Genomic DNA, 24,003 nt, shown 5'->3' with positions numbered 1-24,003 from the left:
GTAGACATGATGGCATCTCGTCTAAACAAGAAGCTTCAGAGATATTGTTCCAGGTCGAGAGACCCTCAAGCAATAGCAGTGGATACACTGGTGACCCAGTGGGTGTTTCGGTCGGTATATGTTTTCCCTCCACTTCCACTGATTCCAAAAGTTCTCAAAATAATAATAAGAACAAGAGCTTGAGCAATCTTCATTGCCCCAGACTGGCCAAGGAGGGCTTGGTATCCAGATCTTCAGGAGTTGCTCATAGAAGATCCTCGGCCTCTTCCTCCTCGAGAGGACCTACTACAGCAGGGGCTGTGTGTGTATCAAGACTTACCGCGGCTATGTTTGACGGCATGGCTGTTGAGCGTCGGATCCTAGCCCAAGGAAGTCATCCCCACTCTTATTCAGGCCAGGAAAGGAGTAACGTCTAAACATTACCACCGTATTTGGAGAAAATATGTGTCTTGGTGTGAATCCAAGAAGGCTCCTACGGAAGAGTTTGAGTTGGGACGTTTTCTCCATTTTCTGCAGGCTGGTGTGGATGCGGGATCTTAGATTGGGGTCAATCAAGGTCCAGATTTCGGCCTATAAGTTTTCTTTCAAAAACAATTGGCCTCCTTTCCAGAAGTTCAGACGTTCGTGAAAGGGGTTCTGCACATCCAACCTCCATTTGTGCCTCCAGTGGCACCATGGGACTTTAATGTGGTGTTGCAGTTCCTTCAATCGGGTTGGTTTGAGCCTCTACAAGAAATAGAGTTGAAGTTTCTCACTTGGAAAGTGGTGATGCTTTTGGCGTTGGCATCCGTAAGGCGGGTGTCTGAATTGGGGGCCTTGTCCCACAAGAGCCCTTACCTGATCTTCCATAAAGATAGGGCAGAGTTGAGAACTCGTCAACATTTTCTTCCAAAGGTGGTTTCCTCTTTCCACATAAACCAACCCATTGTTGCTACTGACATGTTCGCTGAGTCAAAGTCTCTAGATGTGGTTAGAGATTTGAAGATTTATGTCGCTAGAACAGCTCGAATACTGAAAACAGGTTTTGTTTGTCCTGTATGCTCCCAACAAGATTGGGTGTCCTGCTTCCAAGCAGACTATTGTGTGCTGGATCAGAGGTACGATTCAGCAAGCTCATACTACGGCTGGATTGCCGTTACCGATGTCGAGGGAAGGCACATTCTACTAGGAAGGTGGGCTCCTCCTGGGCGGCTGCCCGGGGGGGTCTCGGCATTACATCTTTGCCGAGCAGCTACGTGGTCAGGGTCAAACACATTTGCAAAATTCTACAAGTTTGACACCTTGGCCGATGAGGACCTCAAGTTCTGTCAATCGGTGCTGCAGGGTCATCCGCACTCTCCCGCCTGTACTGGAGCTTTGTTATAAACCCCATGGTCATGAAGTGGACCCCAGCATCCTCTAGGACGTATGAGAAAATAGGATTTTGATAACCTACCGGTAAATCCTTTTCTCCTAGTCCGTAGAGGATGCTGGGCGCCGGTCCCAGTGCATACTTGACCTGCAGTTTAGTTATTACAGTTACACAATTTGTGTTATCTTGGTTCAGCATGTTGCTGCAATTAGTTCATGCCTGTTAGTGTGTGTTATGTTGAATGCCATGTGTGCGGCATGGTTGAGGGGGTGAGTTGGTAGATATCTCACCACTAGTTAAGCAATTCCTTTAGTCGAAATGTCAGTCTTCCTTGGCACAGTTCCTACAACTGGGGTCTGGAGGAGGGGCATAGAGGGAGGAGCCAGTTCACACCCAATGAAAAGTCTTTAGAGTGCCCATGTCTCCTGCGGATCCCGTCTATACTCCCATGGTCATGAAGTGGACCCCAGCATCCTCTACGGACAAAGAGAAAAGGATTTACCGGTAGGTTATCAAAATCCTATTTTTTCACATCCAGGATGTCACCAGGTCTAATTGAACCCCCCCCCCCACACACACACTTTTTAACTTTTCTGTATTTTAATTTTTTACAAATACAAATATTTAGAAACTTTTAGAAAATGTGTCATACGTAGCTAAATATTTATTTATAATATTTGTGGGTGAGACACCAATGCTTATTCAATGACAAATGTAAGAACATCTATAGCAAAGAAAGTGTCTTCTAATCCTTAAACTATGTATCTTGTAGCTTGTTTCTCACAGCAATATGTTCTTTTTTTTTTCTCTTACATTTTAGAGGATACTGGGGTTCCATTTAGTACCATGGGTATAGACAGGTCCACTAGGAGCCATGGGCACTTTAAGAATTTGATAGTGTGCGCTGTGGATGCTCCTGAAGAGTTTTCTGCATTTATTTTATATATTTGTTATTTTCAGGCAGGTCTGGATGGCACCAGCCTACCTGCTTCGTGGGACTTAGGATGGAGGGGGGGACGGGGGGAAACGGCCCAACCTCTTGAAGGGTTAATGGTCCCGATCCCAGCTGACAGGAGACTGAGCTCCTGAGGTAACTTTTCGCAAGCCCCACAATGGCAAGCGTACATTCCCACAGTATGCCGCCACCCCTAACAGAGCCAGAAGAATGAAGAGTGGTGAGTACTAAGCCGGTGACCTGGTTAGCGGGGCGCCGGCCATTATGGCAGCATGAGGGTACGGTGACGCACGGCTTCTAACCGGGGCGAAATGCGTCTCAGTTCACTGTACACAGTACCCACACTGGCAATAACAGCATTAAAACTGTATTCTCTCCATTTTGAGCACCAGATTACCTCAGCTAGTATAAAAAAGCGGGAAGACCGCGCGCTATTCTGTAGCTCACCAGCACCATTTTCCCTCTGCAGTGGACACAGACGCTGACTGACAGAGACGCGCAGCTCCTCCGGAGTGACTCCAGTTTACCTCAGCGGTACCAGTCTCCTAGAGTACTAAGGGGTACATTTACTAAGCAGTGATAAGAGTGGAGAAGTGCCCATGGCAACCAATCAGCACTGAAGTAACATCTATAATTGCATACTATAAAATTATATAGAGATGCTGATTGGTTGATCGGGAAATCTGGCTCACTTCTCCATTCTTATTACTGCTTAGTAAATGTACCCCTAAGTCCCCTATCAGGATACTTAGTCTGCGACCCCGCTAAGCTTGGCATTAGTGATAAGGGCGCGGTGGGGGCTGGCTCCAAATAACTGTGTCTCCCTGAAGGGCTCTTTGTGGGTTAATTGAGCTTAACCTTTTCCTGTGTGTGTGTACTGTCACATTTACATTATGTCAGGCACAGAGTGTGTTTCTTGTACAGCGGTGTGTTCCTCCAGGGGGCTCACTACTGGGTACTCAGGGCAGTGCACCTTCCCAGAATAGCGGGGCTGAACTGGAGTGGTTTATTTCCATTAAAGGAATGATCTCCAATATTACTACAAAATTATCTCGCAATGAGAAAGAGACGCAATACTTAAGATAGACTGTGGATGAGTTTATGAATAGAGACTCGGTCACCAAACCAGCATCTCAATCCCCTCCCATTTGTCCGCAAAAACGATCTCTGGCCCATTTCCTGCAGTCTGACGGACACTGACGGGTCAGACATGGAGGAGGGTGAGGTGGATTTGGAGGGGGAGGATGCTACTCTGTCACAGGGAATAGAGGCTCTTATAGAGGCTATCAGAGATGTTCTGCAAATTCCTGATAAGGTGTCAGAGGTGTGTGAGGAATCTTATTTTCATGTAAAAAAGAAGTCCTCAGTCACTTTTCCTGTGTCAAAGGAATTGAATACCCAGTTTGAAGAACCATGGGTTTATCCTGATGATAAATTTCAAATCCCTAAAAGGTTGCTCTCATCTTTTCCTCTGGAGGATAGGAAAAAATGGGAAAATCCAACTATAGTGGATGCATCAGTCTCTAGGCTGTCACAAAAAAGTGTATTGCCTGTCCCTGGTGCAGCCTCCCTAAAAGACATGGCTAATCGTAAAATTGAGACTACACTCAAATCATTGTACACAGCTGCTGGGGTGGCCCAGAGACCCTTTATTGCATGTGCATGGATCACAAAAGCCATTGCTAAATGGTCAGGTAACCTAATTGAGGGGGTTAGATTCCTTGTCTAGGGGGGATGTTGTTTTACTCCTGCAGCATATACAGGACTCTGCAAACTTTATGGTGGAAGCCATAAAAGAGAGAGGCTTGCTTAATCCACGCACCACCGCTGTGGCAGTGTCAGCACGCAGGGGCTTATGGCTACGCCAGTGGACTGCTGATGCTTACCCCAGGAAAGGCATGGAAGGCCTACCATTCACAGGAAAGGCCTTATTTGGAGATGAACTAGACAAATGGATCTCCAAAGCTACTGCGGGTAAGTCTACGTATCTTCCTTCTGCAGCTCCCCCAGCCAGGAAAGCTTACTCACCTTAAATTTACAGTCCTTTCGGACGGCCAAGTTTAAGGGCGAATCCAGAGGTGCTTCTACAGCCTTCAGAGGCGCAAGAGGTAAACCATGCAAACCAGCAACTGCAGGTGCTCAGGAACAGATCTCAGGCTCTGCTTCCTCAGCCTTCAGCATAACGGTGGACCGCGATGCCTGGAAGGCTGTCAGGTGGAAGCCCAACTAAAATTCTTCAGCCACATCTGGTCAAGTTCATGACGGGATCCCTGGGTTATTTCCCAGGGCTACAGACTGGAGTTCCAAGAGCTCCCACCTCAGAGATTCTTCAAATCAGGATTACCAGTTTCACAAGAGGCAAGTATAACTTAACAGCATGCCATCCAAAAGCTGGTACAGACTCACGTCATTGTTCCAGTTCCACCTCATCTTCAAAACAAGGGGTAATATTCCAACTTGTTTGTAGTACCGAAACTGGACAGTTCGGTATGGCCGATTCTGTACCTCAAGTCCTCGAACCCGTTCTTAAGTGTTCAAGTTCAAGATGGAGTCTCTGAGAGCGGTGATCTCAGGTCTGGAGGAAGGGGAATTCCTAGTGTCTCTGGATATCAAGGATGCGTACCTTCATATTCCGATCTGGCTGCCTCATCGGTCTTATCTACGGTTTGCACTGCAGGACTGTCACTACCAGTTCCAGGCCCTGCCATCTGGTCTCTCCACGACACAGAGAGTGTTCACCAAAGTGATGGCAGAGATGATGTTTCCACTCCGCAAACAGGGAGTGAATATAATTCCGTACCTGAAAGATCTTCTGATAAAGGCGCCATCCAGGGAGAGGTTGCTGGACAGCATTGGTCTCTCAACCAAACTTCTCCAGGATCACGGGTGGATTCTGAACCTTCCAAAATCTCAGCTAGAGCCAACACAGAGGCTTCCATTCCTGGGAATGATACTGGACACTGAGTCGCAGATGGCGTTCCTTCCATTGGAAAAGGCATTGGTAATCCAGTCGATGGTTTGGGATGTCCTGAAGCCAACCCGGATATCGGTGCATCTATGCATACGCCTTCTGGGGAAAATGGTGGCTTCATACGAGGCGCTTCAATTGAAGGTTTCATGCAAGACCCTTCCAGCTCGATATGTTGGACAAATGGTCGGGATCGCATCTTCACATACACCAGAGGATCCATCTGTCGCCAAAAGCCAGGATCTCCCTTCTGTGGTGGCTAAGGACTTCTCACCTCACCTCGTCGAGGGTCGGAGGTTCAGAATTCAGAACTGGATTCTGTTAACCACGGACGCAAGCCTCAGAGGTTGGGGAGCAGTCACCCAGGGGGTGCAGTTTCAAGGAAGATGATCAAGTTAGGAAGAATTCTAAAAAGAATAAAAAAGGGAAAAGGTTCAAGCAATACTCATTGCTCCGGACTGACCAAGAAGAGCCTGGTACACGGACCTTCTGAAGATGCTTCTCGAAGATCTGTGGCCTCTACCTCTTCGCGAAGATCTTCTGCAACAGGGCCCGTTCATCTATCAGGACTTACCGCGGCTACTTTTGATGGCATGGAAGTTGATCGGCTGATTCTAGCCAGAAGAGGGATTCCTAACAAGATTATCCCGACCATGATCCAAGCCAGGAAGGGGGTAACATCTAACCATTACCACCGTATTTGGAATTTCATCTGGGACGTTTCCTGCTTTTTATGCAGGCAGGTGTGGATGTGGGTCTACGTCTGGGCTCCATAAAAGTCCAGATTTCGACCTTATCTATTTTCTTTCAGAAACAATTGGCTTTACTCCCTGAGGTCCAGACGTTCTTGAAAGGTGTTCTGCACATCCAACCTCCCTTTGTGCGTCCCACGGCACCTTGGGATCTCAATTTGGTGCGGCATTTCCTCCAATCGGACTGTTTTGAACCGTTACAGGAGGCGGATGTAAAATATCTTGCGTGGAAAACCGTCACACTGTTGGCCTTGGCTTCAGCGAGACGTGTGTCGGAGCTGGGGGCTTTGTCTCACAAAAACCCCAATTTAATTTTCCATGAGGATAGAGCTGAATTTAGAAATTGTCAGCAATTTCTTCCTAAAGTGGTGTCTGCGTTTCACATCAACCAAGCTATTGTGGTTCCGGTTGTCACCGACACCTCTGTTACTTCAAAGTCTGGATATTGTGAGGGCTTTGAAGGTGTATGTAAAGCGAACAGCTTGTCACAGAAAATCGGACTCGCTGTTTGTTCTTTATGATCCCAATAAAATTGTGTGTCCTGCTTCAAAGCAGTCCATTGCATGCTGGATTAGGCTCACTATCCAGCATGCATATTCCACGGCAGGTTTGCCGGTTCCAAAATCTGTACAGGGTCACTCTTCTAGGTCGGTGGGTTCTTCCTGGGCGGCTGCCCAGGGGGTGTGTCGGCTTCACGGCTCTGCCGAGTAGCTACTTGGTCTGGTTCGAACACGTTTGCTAAGTTTTACAAGTTTGATACTTTGACCAAACTGAAAGTCCTCAGAGGCCAATCAGTTCTGCAGGAACCTCAGCACTCTCCCGCCCGGTTTGGGAGCTTTGGTACATCCGTATGGTACTAAATGGAACCCCAGTATCCTCTAGGACGTAAGAGAAAATAGGATTTTAATTACCTAGCAGTAAATCCTTTTCTCGTTGTCCGTAGAGGAAACTGGGCGCCCGCCCGTTGCTTCGTTCTTCCTGCACTGTTACTTGGTTAAGTAATGTTGGTTCAGCTGTTGCTGTTCCTGTTTCAAGTTTGGTTAGCTTGGCTTTCCTCTTGTGTGTGCTGGGTCGGAATCTCACCACTATCCTTATCTATCCTTCTCTCAAAGAATGTCCGTCTCCTCGGGGACAGTTTCCTAGACTGAGTCTGGTGGGAGGGGCCAGCCCACACTATCAAATTCTTAAAGTGCCCATGGCTCCTACTGGACCCGTCTATACCCCCCCATGGTACCAAATTGACCCCAGTATCCTCTACGGACTAAGAGAAAAGAATTTACCTGTAGGTAATTAAAATTCTATTATTTTTCCCTGTTTATGTGCAGTCTCAGGGACGTTCCGAGATAATGCTGAGCCTGGAATGCATTGTGGCTGGTCTTGGAACCTCTGCCTCGCCCTGCCATCGAGACATATACAAGGCAGCCCGTTCATGTTTGACGGACCGATCCATGGCTGTGCGCTATGCAACGGCACAGGTGCTTGCTTCCCAAAATGCAGTTTGTGTTTAAAATTGTATAACATTGAGGGTCCTATTTGTCAAGAACTTCAGCCCTAGGAATGATGCGGATACTGCAGTTTCTCATGATTACCACTAGATCAAGTGAAAAGGCTATTTTATTAAGTTTTGAACACAGTAGATATTGCAGATATCTTCTATGTAAATCGGAGTACACACTATAAGGTATTGCCCAGTGATGCTAATGAGTAGAACGATATAGACAGAATACAGAAAACGGCAGATATAAACCATACACACTATCCAATAATCGATTAGTTTGAAACGATCCTTTCATTGCCAAATCGCCTTGTCAATATAATGTCTCAGTTGGCAGACATTGGGCCGAGGTCCATACACACTGCTCTTTCTGAATGATACCAAAACAGGACTGACATAGTGGAAACCAATCCGACGGGGTTTAGACCGACCGTAGGGCCCTGGTGCTCCATATAGATGTGTCCTCATACTGCTCCATATAGATGTGTCCTCATACATCTAGCCTCAATACACCATGCACTGTTAGAGGACTACCATGAGTGAGAAGGCAGTTCCTGGGTAGATTTGCTAACGTCTGGTGGTTTTTTTTTTCTCTTTTTTTACTTCAAATGCGTCTGTGGCTGGAGCTGCATACAAAATGCTACTTTCCAGGAAATTTCTGTAACCTAGCATTCGTATGCAGATGCAGCCGCAATCACACAAATAATATAGGCATGCCGCATTTTAATCAGTAGAGTCTACTTGTGCTTCATAGTCGCGTAGTGAATATGCATGTTCATGGAAAAAATGTACAAAATTATGCTTGGTGTTAGTAAACACACTCACAGCTAGGCGCGATTAGAAGGGCTCTTTAACGCGTCTGCAGTAAGGATGTGGGAGGACACATCTGTACTCGCTACACAATTATCTGCCCCATCTGACAGATACTGTATAGCCGTGTTGGGGCGAGAACCGCTTCATGTGTGCCCAGCTTTATTGTCAGTATCGGAGCACGCCATAGTCCACGTTGTGCTATTTATGAAGTTTGAAACTAAAAGTCTGGCTACAGTGGCTAACACCATCTTCTTATTGCGTTATCCCACACCTACCTATTAGAACAGGGACTTAGGTGCAAAAAGGGGGGATCCATTTGCAGTTCTCTGCCTCTTACTGTCCTCACCATGCACATGTATGACCTTAGGGATGGAACCCAGCAATTGAAATATTAGCTGCTGCTATTAGTGGCAAGAGTGTAGCTGTTAGATTTATTGGTGCAGCTGGCCTGGCACTGGTCAATTTCCATAGTTTATGTTTGACTGAAAAGTTACACCGTCAATATCTTTTTCTTGATAAATAGGCTACAAAAAAAAATGTAAATTCCTCGTCATTCCCATCATTCGATTTATTACTTTATTTGACTTATTGAAATACGTACTAAAATATGCTGCTGACTACTTTTAATATTTTTACAGTGTCTCCTGGCCCTTCAAAACGAGGCATCGTTTATGTGGGGCTCTGACCTAGAAAGCCTGGTTTCTCTCTGCTTCAAGGCATTTGAAGGCAGCAGTTATGACGTACGCTTGGGGGTATCCCGTTTATTGGGGAAAGTACTAGCCAGAGCCGTGCAGGGAACATGTGAGTGCAATGGATGTTGCAACTGTTCTGAACCTTGAACTGTTTTATAAAGTGTATCGCCATTTATAAACCTCTCCATTTATTACAAGCAGTGCAGCGAGCGAGTAAAGATAATACCTAACATTTAGTATACTTTTCTAGTTAGAACTTTCTGTGCATTGCTCATCATGAATTACACTTTGTTAAATGGAATTATCGCTCTTCCTTTGGCATGTTTGATATAATATTATATAACCTAGCGATAGATATTATTATGTATTGTGCTGTATATGTGTTGTGGAGTTTTGCTGTCTTTCCATTTATATGTTTATATTTGTGCCCTGGTTTCCATTTGAACAGCTCCCTCAAGGCAAAACGTGCGTAAGCTGTCGCAGCAGGATGCTCTTGGTCTCCTATCTACTGGATTTCTGCGAGGGAATTCCGGGTTTCTGAGAGGTAGTGCAGACCTGCTGGGAGGAAATGGCAGCACAACTCGCCATGTGCAGCTGGGAGCTACTCAGGTAGACCTTTGGATCAGAAATCGTTTTGTCTCTAGCAGTCGTGTTAAAGCTCTGATCAGCCTCAGGAGGCTTCCTGTTTGATTATGGCTTTTAACGGGAATTATAACTAACTTTGAACTTGAGAAATGTAGACAAGGTTGGGATGTGTTTAGTTTTTTTTTACATGTTTACTCCTCTTGTTCCCATAGGCGTACATTGTGTTTATCAGTACACTTGGAGGCCAGTGGCTTGCTAGAAATGTCCCTGTACTTTTGTCACATGTGCTAGACCTGGTGTCCCATCAAAAAACAACCCAGAACGCCATAGAGGCTGCCTGTGCTAGACGTTGCACCTCCTATATTCTCAGAGCTACATTAGGGGAACTGCTGGGAGAGAAGGCCCAGCTGGAAGCTGCTCGAGAGATATGCGAGGTCATAAAGAAGCTCATGACGTCTGTGGGTAAGTACAAACGTTTCGTCACCCCCACCACTCATTACCGCCTCCTTTGTCTTTCTATAATGTGCTACTAGATCTTATGCATTTGTTTTCTCTTGAAATAAAGAAAAAACGAAAAGTCTATCAAACTGATGGTATATTTACAATATGAATATTTGTATTATTAGTAAAAGGAGGGTTATCTTTTCCATGTGTCTTCATTATGGAGGTACTGGTCTTTGTGAGTCACAAGTAATCAACTTCCACATGCCATAGAGTTCAATTCCACATCCTTAGTGGATAAAAGGAGGTATTCAATTGTTTGAAAATTCAGTTGGGAGTCAGTTTTTTCCCTGTCTATTAGATAGGAAAAAACAGACACCCAACCGACTTCAAATAATTGAATTCCACCCAAGGCCTACATTTATTCCATAACTGCTCTCTGTAGTGTGTGTGTGTGTGTGTGTAATAAATATATATATATATATATATATGTGTGTGTGTGTGTATATATACATATGTATGTGTATATATATATATATATATATATATATATATATATATATGTGTGTGTGTGTGTATATGTATGTGTGTGTGTGTATATGTATGTGTGTGTGTGTATATGTATGTGTGTGTGTATGTATGTATATATATATATATATATATATATATATATATATATATATATATATATATATATATATATATATAGTAAATCAGTAGGACCATATATAAGCCCAGAACATATCCAAAGCCTTAACACAGGGTTTTCTAAAAAAAAATCTGATCACAACAGCGTCACCCAAAAGGATGCGTAAGCTAAAAGGGAGTGGGGGAGCATTGACCTTGGACTATCCCAAAAGGGTTTAGCAAGTTTCACCTCTCTCTCTCTCTCTCTCTCTCAGATAGTTTGCTGTCACACAGCGTACAAAGAAGTTGTGTTTTTGCCGTGCATTATTATAATGGGTGCAGGAGGTGCGGTGTAAACCCCCCTGGACCTAAGTGCATGTGTGTACTGCACACCCTGCTCCCATTAGCAATACTCCCATGAATTGACCCTGTTTATATGTAAGATTATTGTCTGCGCCTGCGTTTTTCCAAACACTCCCTGAAAACGGTCAGTTGACACCCAGAAACGCCCACTTCATGTCAATCACTCTGCGGACACCAGTGCGACTGAAAAGCTTCGCTAGACCCTGTGTGAAACTACATCGTTCGTTGTAATAGTACACCACACGTGCTCATTGCGCCACATACGCAGAAGTGCCATTTTTTTGCCTCATCGCTGCACTTCGAATGAATGCAGCTAGCGATCAACTGGGAATGACAACCATAGCCCCAGTTCACATCCTATATAAGATATGGTCCATACTGTAAATATCTCCTATAATATTACATGTATTTATAGCTTTCATTAAACAGGTTAGATATGTCACTGGGTCTATATAAATCAGCGTCAATGCCCTTTTTTCATCTGCCCATGTTATGGATAGTATGTATTATATACGTACATAGGTAGGTCTGAGCCCCCCTCGTAGCACAATCCCTATAGCCTGTACGGTTATGAATAAGAAAAAGGCTAAATTCCCTCTAGTAGACTCTCCGTTATGCATTTAATGTTTCACTACAGTTGGAAAAACAGATGTCTTTTATCAGATTATTATCAGTTATTTATATAGAGCGCACACATTCCGCAGCGCTTTACAGAGAATATTCGGGGAGCATATACAAACTCCACACAGGGCCATGGTGGGAATGGAACCCATGACCTCAGTGCTGTGAGGCAGTAATGCTAACCATTACACTATCTGTACTGCCCAATAGATCACTCTCTGAGTTGTTTTCCTATCTATGTCTGCGTGGTTACAGTAACTAACCTCTTTTAACTGGCCATTTCTCTGCATACCCATTCATGTACGTTATGATACTCTCCTCTTATGATCATTTGCCATACTGAGGTATCCAGGCATAGGGACTTCTATAATTAGTTGTGTAGGTATTGTGTGCTGGTAAACAGGGATTTCCTTTTATTGGCTACATTCCATTACGTTCTCTCCAGGTATGGGATGTACAATGTGCACCGTACATTTCCATCCAGCCACAGACCATGTGTAATTCAGGAGTGTCCCGGTTTAAAGGGATAGTATGGTAAGCCCAACTATATAGGGACGGAGATCCCTATTAGGGACATCCTAAGCAGCAGCTACTCTCCTCCCCAGAGCAGGTGTAATAATTCCTTTTTTTATTTTATTTCTGTGGAAAATGTTGTATTATGTTCTGCACTACAGCTGTTTGGTTTGTTGCCGTTAGGCTTTCCGTTGACAGATACGTTATATAATCGTGTGCTTCATACTGCAAAGAATAATTTTTTTGAGTTGATCTTTATGTAAAATATACCAGTACATATCCTTTTGCATTTTTTTCGGTTTGCTTTGTTTTGGCTCGTTGAGTGAGTTTTCTCTGGCTTATGGAAACACACGGCCTTTTTTTTTACTTGTGTCAGGTGATGACTGTGATTTGTGGGTGTGACTGGTCCAGTCGTAATGAAGTTGGAGCTTGATGAGTGTTACTGACGATTGTGTTGAATCAGTTATTTACAAAGGCATTAGGTATTTTGCTGTAATATGCTTGGTGTATTTCAGACTTCACCGGTGTTTGCACTATCTTTATATAGACAGAGGTAGGGGACGGTACTCTGTCACAGGGTGTACAGGCTCTCATAGATGCTATCAGAGAAGTTCTAAATATCCCTGATAAGGTGACAGAGGAGAGTGAGGAATCTTACTTTAACATTAAGAAAAAATCCTCAGCCACTTTTGTGTCAAAGGAACTAAATGCCCTGTTTGAAGAACCGTGGGTTAATCCAGGTAAGAAATTTCAAATTCCCAGGTGGTTATTATCATCTTTTCCTCCTGAGGATAGGAATAAATGGGAAAATCCACTGATAGTGGATGCATCAGTCTCCAGGCTCTCACGTAAAATTGTACTACCTGTGCCTGGTGCAGCCTCCCTAAAAGATGCTGCTGATCGTAAGATTGAGACTACACTCAAATCTTTGTATACTGCTGCCGGGGTGGCCCAGAGACCCACTATAGCATGTGGGTGGATTAAACGAGCCATTGCTAAATGGTCAGGTAATTTAATTGAGGGGTTAGACACCTTACCTCATTATTTTGCTCCTGCAATATATACAAGACTCTGCGAACCTTATGGTGGAAGCAATACAAAAAAAAAAATAGGTTTACATAATGCATGCACTACAGCTATGGCAGTGTCGGCACGCAGAGGATTATGGCTACGTCAGTGGACTGCTAATGCGGACTCCAGGAAAGGAGTGGAAGGCCTACCTTTCACAGGAGAGGCCTTATTTGGAGATGAACTTGACAAATGGATCTCCCAAGCTACTGCGGGTAAGTCCACATACCTACCTTCTGCAGCTCCGCCAGGTAGGAAGGCCTACTCAGGACCTAATCTACAGTCCTTTCGGACTGCCAAGCTTAGGGGCAAGGCCAGAGGTTCTTCTACCGCCGCCAGAGGTGCTAGAGGAAAACCACGCAAACCAGCGACTGCTGGTTCACAGGAACAGGGCTTAGACTCTGCTTCCTCAAAACCTTCCGCATGACGGTGAACCGCGATGCCTGGAAAACATGAGAGTGGGAGCCTGGTTAAATTCTTCAGTCGCATCTGGACAGGATCGTGCCAGGATCCCTGGGTAATAGATCTTACATCCCAAGGCTACAGACTGGAGTTCCAGGAGCTCCCACCTTACAGTTTCTTCAAATCAGGCTTACCAGTTTTACAAGAGGCGAGCGTAAACTTCCACAACGCCATTCAAAAACTGTTACAGACCAAGGTCATTATTCCAGTTCCACCTCATTGGCACAAGGGTTACTATTCCAGCTTGTTTGTAGTACCGAAACCGGACCGATTCTGAACCTCAAGTAATTGAACCCGTACTTACGAGTGTTCAAATTTAAGATGGAGTTGTTGAGAGCAGTAATCTTTGGTCTGGAGGACGGGGAATTCCTAACGTCTCTCGATGTCAAGGATGCGTACCTTCACATTCCGATCTGGCCGCCTCATCAGGCTAATCTACGGTTTGTCTAATCTTAAGGATAGACCGAATCAGGCACAATTAACTATCTAATTTACAACAATTGTCTTTTCTCTGACGTCCTAGTGGATGCTGGGACTCCGTCAGGACCATGGGGAATAGCGGCTCCGCAGGAGACAGGGTACAAAAGTAAAAGCTTAAGGATCAGGTGGTGTGCACTGGCTCCTCCCCCTATGACCCTCCTCCAAGCCTCAGTTAGGTTTTTGTGCCCGGCCGAGAAGGGTGCAATCTAGGTGGCTCTCCTAAAGAGCTGCTTAGAGTAAAAGTTTTATTAGGTTTTTTATTTTCAGTGAGTCCTGCTGGCAACAGGCTCACTGCAACGAGGGACTTAGGGGAGAAGAAGTGAACTCACCTGCGTGCAGGATGGATTTGCTTCTTAGGCTACTGGACACTAGCTCCAGAGGGACGATCACAGGTACAGCCTGGATGGGTCACCGGAGCCGCGCCGCCGACCCCCTTGCAGATGCTGAAGAGAGAAGAGGTCCAGAAATCGGCGGCTGAAGACTTCTCAGTCTTCATGAGGTAGCGCACAGCACTGCAGCAGTGCGCCATTGCTCTCAGCACACTTCACACCAGCGGTCACTGAGGGTGCAGGGCGCTGGGGGGGGCGCCCTGGGCAGCAATGAAAGTACCTATGCTGGCTAAAAATACATCACATATAGCCTCTGGGGCTATATGGATGTATTTAACCCCTGCCAGGTTGTCAGAAAAACGGGAGAAGAAGCCCGCCGAAAAGGGGGCGGGGCCTATTCTCCTCAGCACACAGCGCCATTTTCCCTCACAGAACTGCTGGTGGGAAGGCTCCCAGGCTCTCCCCTGCACTGCACTACAGAAACAGGGTTAAAACAGAGAGGGGGGGCACTTATTTGGCGATATGATTATATATTAAGATGCTATAAGGGAAAACACTTATATAAAGGTTGTCCCTGTATAATTATAGCATTTTGGTGTGTGCTGGCAAACTCTCCCTCTGTCTCCCCAAAGGGCTAGTGGGGTCCTGTCCTCTATCAGAGCATTCCCTGTGTGTGTGCTGTGTGTCGGTACGTGTGTGTCGACATGTATGAGGACGATGTTGGTGAGGAGGCGGAGCAATTGCCTGAAATGGTGATGTCACTCTCTAGGGAGTCGACACCGGAATGGATGGCTTATTTAAGGAATTACGTGATAATGTCAACACGCTGCAAGGTCGGTTGACGACATGAGACGGCCGGCAAACAAATTAGTACCTGTCCAGGCGTCTCAAACACCGTCAGGGGCTTTAAAACGCTCATTTACCTCAGTCGGTCGACACAGACACGGACACTGACTCCAGTGTCGACGGTGAAGAAACAAACGTATTTTCCTTTAGGGCCACACGTTACATGTTAAGGGCAATGAAGGAGGTGTTACATATTTCTGATACTACAAGTACCACAAAGAAGGGTATTATGTGGGGTGTGAAAAAACTACCTGTAGTTTTTCCTGAATCAGATAAATTAAATGAAGTGTGTGATGATGCGTGGGTTTCCCCCGATAGAAAATTATTGGCGGTATACCCTTTCCCGCCAGAAGTTAGGGCGAGTTGGGAAACACCCCTTAGGGTGGATAAGGCGCTCACACGCTTATCAAAACAAGTGGCGGTACCGTCTCCAGATAGGGCCGCCCTCAAGGAGACAGCTGATAGGAGGCTGGAAAATATCTTAAAAAGTATATACACACATACTGGTGTTATACTGCGACCAGCGATCGCCTCAGCCTGGATGTGCAGCGCTGGGGTGGCTTGGTCGGATTCCCTGACTGAAAATATTGATACCCTTGACAGGGACAGTATTTTATTGACTATAGAGCATTTAAAGGATGCATTTCTATATATGCGAGATGCACAGAGGGATATTTGCACTCTGGCATCAAGAGTAAGTGCGATGTCCATATCTGCCAGAAGATGTTTATGGACACGACAGTGGTCAGGTGATGCAGATTCCAAACGGCACATGGAAGTATTGCCGTATAAAGGGGAGGAGTTATTTGGGGTCGGTCCATCGGACCTGGTGGCCACGGCAACAGCTGGAAAATCCACCTTTTTTACCCTAAGTCACATCTCAGCAGAAAAAGACATCGTCTTTTCAGCCTCAGTCCTTTCGTCCCCATAAGGGCAAGCGGGCAAAAGGCCAGTCATATCTGCCCAGGGATAGAGGAAAGGGAAGAAGACTGCAGCAGGCAGCCCATTCCCAGGAACAGAAGCCCTCCACCGCTTCTGCCAAGTCCTCAGCATGACGCTGGGGCCGTACAGGACCCCTGGATCCTACAAGTAGTATCCCAGGGGTACAGATTGGAAATTCGAGACGTCTCCCCCTCGCAGGTTCCTGAAGTCTGCTTTACCAACGTCTCCCTCCGACAGGGAGGCAGTATTGGAAACAATTCACAAGCTGTATTCCCAGCAGGTGATAATCAAAGTACCCCTCCTACAACAAGGAAAGGGGTATTATTCCACACTATATTGTGGTACTGAAGCCAGACGGCTCGGTGAGACCTATTCTAAATCTGAAATATTTGAACACTTACATACAAAGGTTCAAATCAAGATGGAGTCACTCAGAGCAGTGATAGCGAACCAGGAAGAAGGGGACTATATGGTGTCCCGGGACATCAGGGATGCTTACCTCCATGTCCCAATTTGCCCTTCTCACCAAGGGTACCTCAGGTTCGTGGTACAGAACTGTCACTATCAGTTTCAGACGCTGCCGGTTGGATTGTCCACGGCACCCCGGGTCTTTACCAAGGTAATGGCCGAAATGATGATTCTTCTTCGAAGAAAATGGACGATCTCCTGATAAGGGCAAGGTCCAGAGAACAGTTGGAGGTCGGAGTAGCACTATCTCAAGTAGTTCTACGACAGCACGGGTGGATTCTAAATATTCCAAAACCGCAGCTGTTTCCGACGACACATCTGCTGTTCCTAGGGATGATTCTGGACACAGTCCAGAAAAGGGTGTTTCTCCCGGAGAAGAAAGCCAGGGAGTTATCCGAGCTAGTCAGGAACCTCCTAAAACCAGGAAAAGTGTGAGTGCATCATTGCACAAGGGTCCTGGGAAAAATGGTGGCTTCTTACGAAGCGATTCCATTCGGCAGATTTCACGCAAGAACTTTTCAGTGGGATCTGCTGGAAAAATGGTCCGGATCGCATCTTCAGATGCATCAGCGGATAACCCTGTCTCCAAGGACAAGGGTGTTTCTTCTGCGGTGGCTGCAGAGTGCTCATCTACTAAAGGGCCGCAGATTCGGCATTCAGGACTGGGTCCTGGTGACCACGGATGCCAGCCTGAGAGGCTGGGGAGCAGTCACACAATACTGGAGCTAAGGGCAATTTACAATGCTCTAAGCTTAGCAAGACCTCTGCTTCAAGGTCAGCCGGTATTGATCCAGTGGGACAACATCACGGCAGTCGCCCACGTAAACAGACAGGGCGGCACAGGAAGCAGGAGGGCAATGGCAGAAACTGCAAGGATTCTTCGCTGGGCGGAAAATCATGTGATAGCACTGTCAGCAGTGTTCATTCCGGGAGTGGACAACTGGGAAGCAGACTTCCTCAGCAGGCACGACCTCCACCCGGGAGAGTGGGGACTTCATCGGGAAGTCTTCCACATGATTGTGAACCGTTGGGAAAGACCAGAGGTGGACATGATGGCGTCCCACCTGAACAAAAAATTGGACAGGTATTGCGCCAGGTCAAGAGACCCTCAGGCAATAGCTGTGGACGTTCTGGTATGTGTTCCCTCCTCTGCTTCTCATACCCAAGGTACTGAGAATTATAAGACGTAGAGGAGTAAGAACTATATTTGTGGCTCCGGATTGGCCAAGAAGGACTTGGTACCCGGAACTTCAAGAAATGCTCACAGAGGACTCATGGCCTCTGCCGCTAAGAAGGGACTTGCTTCAGCAAGTACCATGTCTGTTCCAAGACTTACCGCGGCTGCGTTTGACGGCATGGCGGTGGAACGCCGGATCCTAAGGGAAAAAGGCATTCCGGAAGAGGTCATTCCTACCCTGGTCAAAGCCAGGAAGGAGGTGACCGCACAACATTATCACCACATGTGGCGAAAATATGTTGCGTGGTGTGAGGCCAGGAAGGCCCCACGAAGAAATTTCAACTCGGTCGATTCCTGCATTTCCTGCAAACAGGAGTGTCTATGGGCCTCAAATTGGGGTCCATTAAGGTTCAAATTCGGCCCTGTCAATTTTCTTCCAGAAAGAATTGGCTTCACTTCCTGAAGTCCAGAAGTTTGTCAAGGGAGTACTGCATATACAAACCCCTTTTGTGCCTCCAGTGGCACTGTGGGATCTCAACATAGTTCTGGGATTCCTCAAATCACATTTTAAACCGCTCAAATCTGTGGATTTGAAATATCTCACATGAAAAGTGACCATGCTGTTGGCCCTGGCCTCGGCCAGGCGAGTGTCAGAATTGGCGGCTTTGTCTCACAAAAGCCCATATCTGATTGTCCATTCGGACAGGGCAGAGCTGCGGACTCGTCCCCAGTTTCTCCCTAATGTGGTGTCAGCGTTTCACCTGAACCAGCTTATTGTGGTACCTGCGGCTACTAGGGACTTGGAGGACTCCAAGTTGCTAGATGTTGTCAGGGCCCTGAAAATATAGTTTCCAGGACGGCTGGAGTCAGGAAAACTGACTTGCTGTTATCCTGTATGCACCCAACAAACTGGGTGCTCTTGCTTCTAAGCAGACGATTGCTAGTTGGATGTGTAGTACAATTCAGCTTGCACATTCTGTGGCAGGCCTGCCACAGCAAAAATATGTAAATGCCCATTTCACAAGGAAGGTGGGCTCATCTTGGGCGGCTGCCCGAGGGGTCTCGGCTTTACAACTTTGCCGAGCTGCTACTTGGTCAGGGGCAAACACGTTTGCAAAATTCTACAAATTTGATACCCTGGCTGAGGAGGACCTGGAGTTCTCTCATTCGGTGCTGCAGAGTCATCCGCACTCTCCCGCCCGTTTGGGAGCTTTGGTATAATCCCCATGGTCCTGACGGAGTCCCAGCATCCACTAGGACGTCAGAGAAAATAAGAATTTACTTACCGATAATTCTATTTCTCGTAGTCCGTAGTGGATGCTGGGCGCCCATCCCAAGTGCGGATTGTCTGCAATACTTGTACATAGTTATTGTTACAAAAATCGGGTTATTTGTCACAACTGAGGGCCTGAGCTGACGGGAGGCAGCCTCAGTTGTAGGTGCTGAGATGTAACGGAACCTGGGAGGTTGTATCAGACCCCTAGACATGTAAGTAACATGTAGAATAACTGCCCGAAGGCGTGACCACGACAACCAGGATAAAAGTCAATGATGTTTGTTATGACAAACTCCGTAACACAGCAGCAGTAAAAGGAAACATAAAAGTCAACAGAGGATAAATACAATTCCTGGGTACTACAGGGTGGCAAGGGCCACAGGCACTGGTAGTGTGAGACAGTTCTTATAATCTTCTAGTTGGAAAGTCCTTACCAGGCCTGACTGTAGCAATGGAGAGAACCCAGGATCGTACCAGCCGGTGTTCCAGGAAAGGCTGGGCTGCTGAAGATAAAACGGCTGCTGTGGATACTGGCTGGAACCAGACTGTTGTTGATACGGAGTGGATACTGGCTGGGACCAGTTAAATAATAAACGAACTTGAGAGCGATGAAATAATAATGAAGTTTGGAGTTTGAGAGCGGTGAAATAATAATACCGGTGGAGAGTGGTAAACTGCAGAAAGGACACCGGCCCTTTAAGAGAAGCTGTACACTGCTGGAAGCTGGGCTGGAAGCAGGTGATTGTTTGAGAGCGGTGAAATAATAATACCGGTGGAGAGTGGTAAACTGCAGAAAGGACACCGGCCCTTTAAGAGAAGCTGTACACTGCTGGAAGCTGGGCTGGAAGCAGGTGATTGTTGTAGCTGGAAACAGGTGAGTCCAGAATGGATCGGAGAGTCAGGCTACACCGCAGATGGAATGCTGGTGCGGGTCTCTATAGCAGAAGTCTGGAGACAGGAGCTGGAACCTGGAAGACAACCACAGGAGAGAGACAAACTGGAACTAGGTTAGACAACCAAAGCACTGACGCCTTCCTTGCTCAGGCACAGCTTACTTATACCTGCAGCAAGGAAGGGGTTGGCTAGGCAATTATGCAAATCAACAATACAGACAGCAGATTGGTGGAAATGATCAGATGACAAAATCCAAGATTGCTGCGCCCATGCAGACACTTGGAGGGAAGTTTGGTTTGTAATCCATGTGAGAATTGAAACAGTAATGGCGACGCCGGCCACAGGAGACAGGAGACGCCAGACTGACAAGCGCACATTTAACCACGCGGGCACAGCGGAGGCCGCGGCTGATGAAATCACCACTCTGACATTCTGCATGTGGAAACTCAGGAACAGCGGGATCCGGTCCTGGAACGCTGAGCCAGCCTTAGGAGGCATCTGAAGGGTAAGTAATGGCGTCCAGATACCCGGATCGTGACATTATTATTGTTGTGAGCCATCTTTTCAGAGGCTCCGCTGTTATCATGCTGTTAACTGGGTTCAGATCACAGGTTGTACAGTGTGATTGGTGTGGCTGGTATGAGTCTTACCCGGGATTCAAAATCCTTCCTTATTGTGTACGCTCGTCCGGGCACAGTATCCTAACTGAGGCTTGGAGGAGGGTCATAGGGGGAGGAGCCAGTGCACACCACCTGATCCTAAAGCTTTTACTTTTGTGCCCTGTCTCCTGCGGAGCCGCTATTCCCCATGGTCCTGACGGAGTCCCAGCATCCACTACGGACTACGAGAAATAGAATTATCGGTAAGTAAATTCTTATTTTTAGGTGAGATATATTAGCAGCTCCTATTTAATTAATTATCTGGAAATCAATAAAGTGATCAAGGGAAATTTTGTGTTACTTAATAAGTAAGGAGCGCTCTAGATTTAAAAATAGAATAACATTTAATAACATAAAAACTTTTGTTATAATAAATAATGCTTTCAGAATAGCAATATTAAACCACTGCTTGTGCTTGTGGTTTATTTATTGTTATCTACGATTTGCACTGCAGGACTGCCACTACCAGTTTCAGGCCCTGCCATTTGATCTCTCCATGGCACCGAGGGTGTTCACCGAAGTGATGGCGGAGATGATGATGTTGCTCCGCAGACAAAGAGTGAACATAGTTCCGTACGTGGATGATCTTCTGATAAAGGCACCATCCAGAAAACAGCTGTTGAACATTGCCCCCTCAACCAGACTAGTCCTGGATCATGGGTGGATTCCGAACCTGCCAAAATCTCACATAGAACCAACGCAGAGGCTTCAGGTCCTGGGAATGATACTGGACACAGAGTCTCAGAAAGTATTCCTTCCCTTGGAAAAAGCAATGGTAATCCAGTCGAATCTCAGTGCATCTCTCCATACGCCTTCTTGGGGAAATGAAAGTGGTGGCTTCCTACGAAGCAATTTAGTACGGAAGGTTTCATGCGTGGCCCTTCCAGCTGTATCTGTTGGACAAATATTCCGGTTTGCGTCTTCACATGCACCAGAGGATTTGTCTGTCACCAAAAGCCAGATTCGCCCTCCTATGGTGGCTACAGACTTCTCAACTAGTCAAGGGTTGGACGTTCGGGTTTCAGAATTGGATTCTGCTAACCACAGACGCAAGCCTCAGAGGTTGGGAGCAGTCACCCAGGGGGTGCAGTTTCAGGGAATATAGTCAAATCAGGAAGTCATCCTTCCAATAAACATCCTGGAACTCATGGCTATCTACAACTCCCTTCTGCAGGCCTCATCTCTTCTTCAGAATCAGGCCATTCAAGTCCAGTTGGACAATGTGACAGCGGTAATGTACATAAACCCACAGGGCGGAACGAAAAGCAGAGCCACAATGCAGAGGTGTCAAAAATTCTCCTCTGGGTGGAAAAACACGCAGTAGCATTTTCGGTGATCTTCATTCCAGGAGTAGACAGCTGGGAAGCAGACTTCCTCAGCAGACACGATCTGCTCCCTGGGCAATGGGGCCTCCACCCAGAGGTGTTCCGGTGGTTTCACACGTCCGGTGGGGGTATTCACCAATCGACATGATGGCATCTCGACAAGAAGCGCAAGTGTTATTGTTCCAGGTCGAGGGACCCACAGTCAGTAGCGGTAGATGACCTGACAACTCCATGGGTTTACCAGCTGGTGTACTTGTTTGCTCCCATTCCTCTGATCCCAAGATTTCTAAAAATAATAAAAAGGGAAAAGTTTCAAGCAATCCTCATTGCTCTGGGCTGGCCACGATGGGCCTGGTATGCGGATCTTCTCGAGATGCTGATTGAAGATCCGTGGCCTCTGCCTCTTCGAGAGGATCTTCTGCAGCACACAGTGGTCGCTAGAGTCCCTGGGGAGCTAAGCATAACAGCCAAGCCAAAAGAGCTCTTGTTACTGCAGAAGGAAGACTGATGCCCTGGGGACCTGGCCACCACCTCACTGCCACCAGTTTCCACTTTTAAAGTGAGCAAGTCACCTAAATTATACGTTGAGCGGAAGATTAATCTTCCATTTTAGACCTTGTGGCTCCAGAGGGAGCTAAGCCTGCCTTTATCCTGGCAGTTAGTGGTCAGAGGTGAAATCCAACCACCATCGTCCTCCCCCTCCCGTGACTGATTGCAATATGAAAGATGTGCACAACTGATTCACTTGCAGAACCCTTCCCTTCTGGACCCTTCGCAATAGGGCTTAAGCTTTCTACGGTTTGGGATTCATATGATGGCGTTTTCGGATGCCAGAGGTCAGAATTCTGACCGCGGAATCCCGACTGGAATTCAGGCGGTCCGGCACGCGCTCATTTGGGATTCCTGCACTGCGCTTGTGACCCTGTTCGGGATGCCAGTGTCGGGATTTCGATTGCCAGGATCCTGACCGCCCGGACCCTGACCGGATCCTCTTTCTACATTCCGTGAGACTGCCCTCACTAAAGCTGACTTCTCATTAGTCATTCTCTCTAAACTCCCTGCCGCCTACAGTGACCCAACCATTTCTCCTCAACTCCTCTCACTCCTTTGCCTTCACTGCACTGTTTTCTCCTTGTTCACCTACAAAATATCGAAATGCTCTTTCACCCTCATAATATCACTACCAGTGCTGGAAGATGGGGTGTGGAAATTTCAATAGCATTACCTCAGGCCCACTGTCATTTTTGGGATTTTGTTAATGAGATTAATTTTAGATCCCCTCCACTTCCCCCTCATTTTCTGCATGTACCTCTCATTTCCTGCTTCCCTCTCAGCCCTTCAGCCCCCCACCGCAATCTCTCAAGACAAACTTCTTCACTGTATGCCATCTTAGCCTGTAAAGTTTTTTTTACCAGCTACAGTCCCATGTCCATTTTGAATTTGACCTTGGAGCACCTACAGTATAGTCTCAGCATTGCCCTTTTGTGAATATGGTCTTCGCTAACGTTTCTTGTCTGCACCTCCTTCACCCTTGTTGGTGCATGGTATTTATTTTACATGACTAGCTGAATACACGAGTTTCGCTATGGAATTTCAAGTATTTCCATGCGTGTAACTGTATTTTTGAAGGACTTACTGGTAAACTAAATTTTCAGGCTGGAGAATGGCCATGGTGTCAGAGGAGCTGACTCTGGAACAGGCAACATACAAGTGGCAATGGGAGAAGCAGTTAATCCTCAGATCCACACCAGCCACTTTCAGACTCTGCCCCTGAGCTTTATTAATGGTCATGGCATAGCAGACCTTTACCGGGAACTGCAGCCATTTGAACTGGAAATGGTAGTCTGAATGGATCAGAGGAATTCTTGGATGGTTTCTGGTGGATGCTAAAGAAGTCCTTA

The 24,003-nt window shown here is 46.5% G+C and overlaps 1 protein-coding gene across 2 annotated transcripts in view; it reads left to right on the top strand.

Annotated features, from left to right (window-relative positions):
• The window catches only part of HEATR5A (HEAT repeat containing 5A), a 231,919-nt gene that overhangs the window by 5,843 nt on the left and 202,073 nt on the right, over positions 1 to 24,003 (top strand). For both annotated transcript variants that reach the window (XM_063947464.1, XM_063947463.1), the window contains exons 4-7: positions 7,352 to 7,501; positions 8,973 to 9,135; positions 9,475 to 9,635; positions 9,824 to 10,073. In XM_063947464.1, the coding sequence (XP_063803534.1) occupies positions 7,352 to 7,501; positions 8,973 to 9,135; positions 9,475 to 9,635; positions 9,824 to 10,073 (724 nt within the window). The remainder of the gene's footprint in view (positions 1 to 7,351; positions 7,502 to 8,972; positions 9,136 to 9,474; positions 9,636 to 9,823; positions 10,074 to 24,003) is intronic.

This window comes from Pseudophryne corroboree, chromosome 12 (genome assembly GCF_028390025.1).
Source record: "Pseudophryne corroboree isolate aPseCor3 chromosome 12, aPseCor3.hap2, whole genome shotgun sequence".
NCBI classification, from domain to species: Eukaryota; Metazoa; Chordata; class Amphibia; order Anura; family Myobatrachidae; genus Pseudophryne; species Pseudophryne corroboree.
This window is presented reverse-complemented; position numbering and strand designations above follow the sequence as displayed.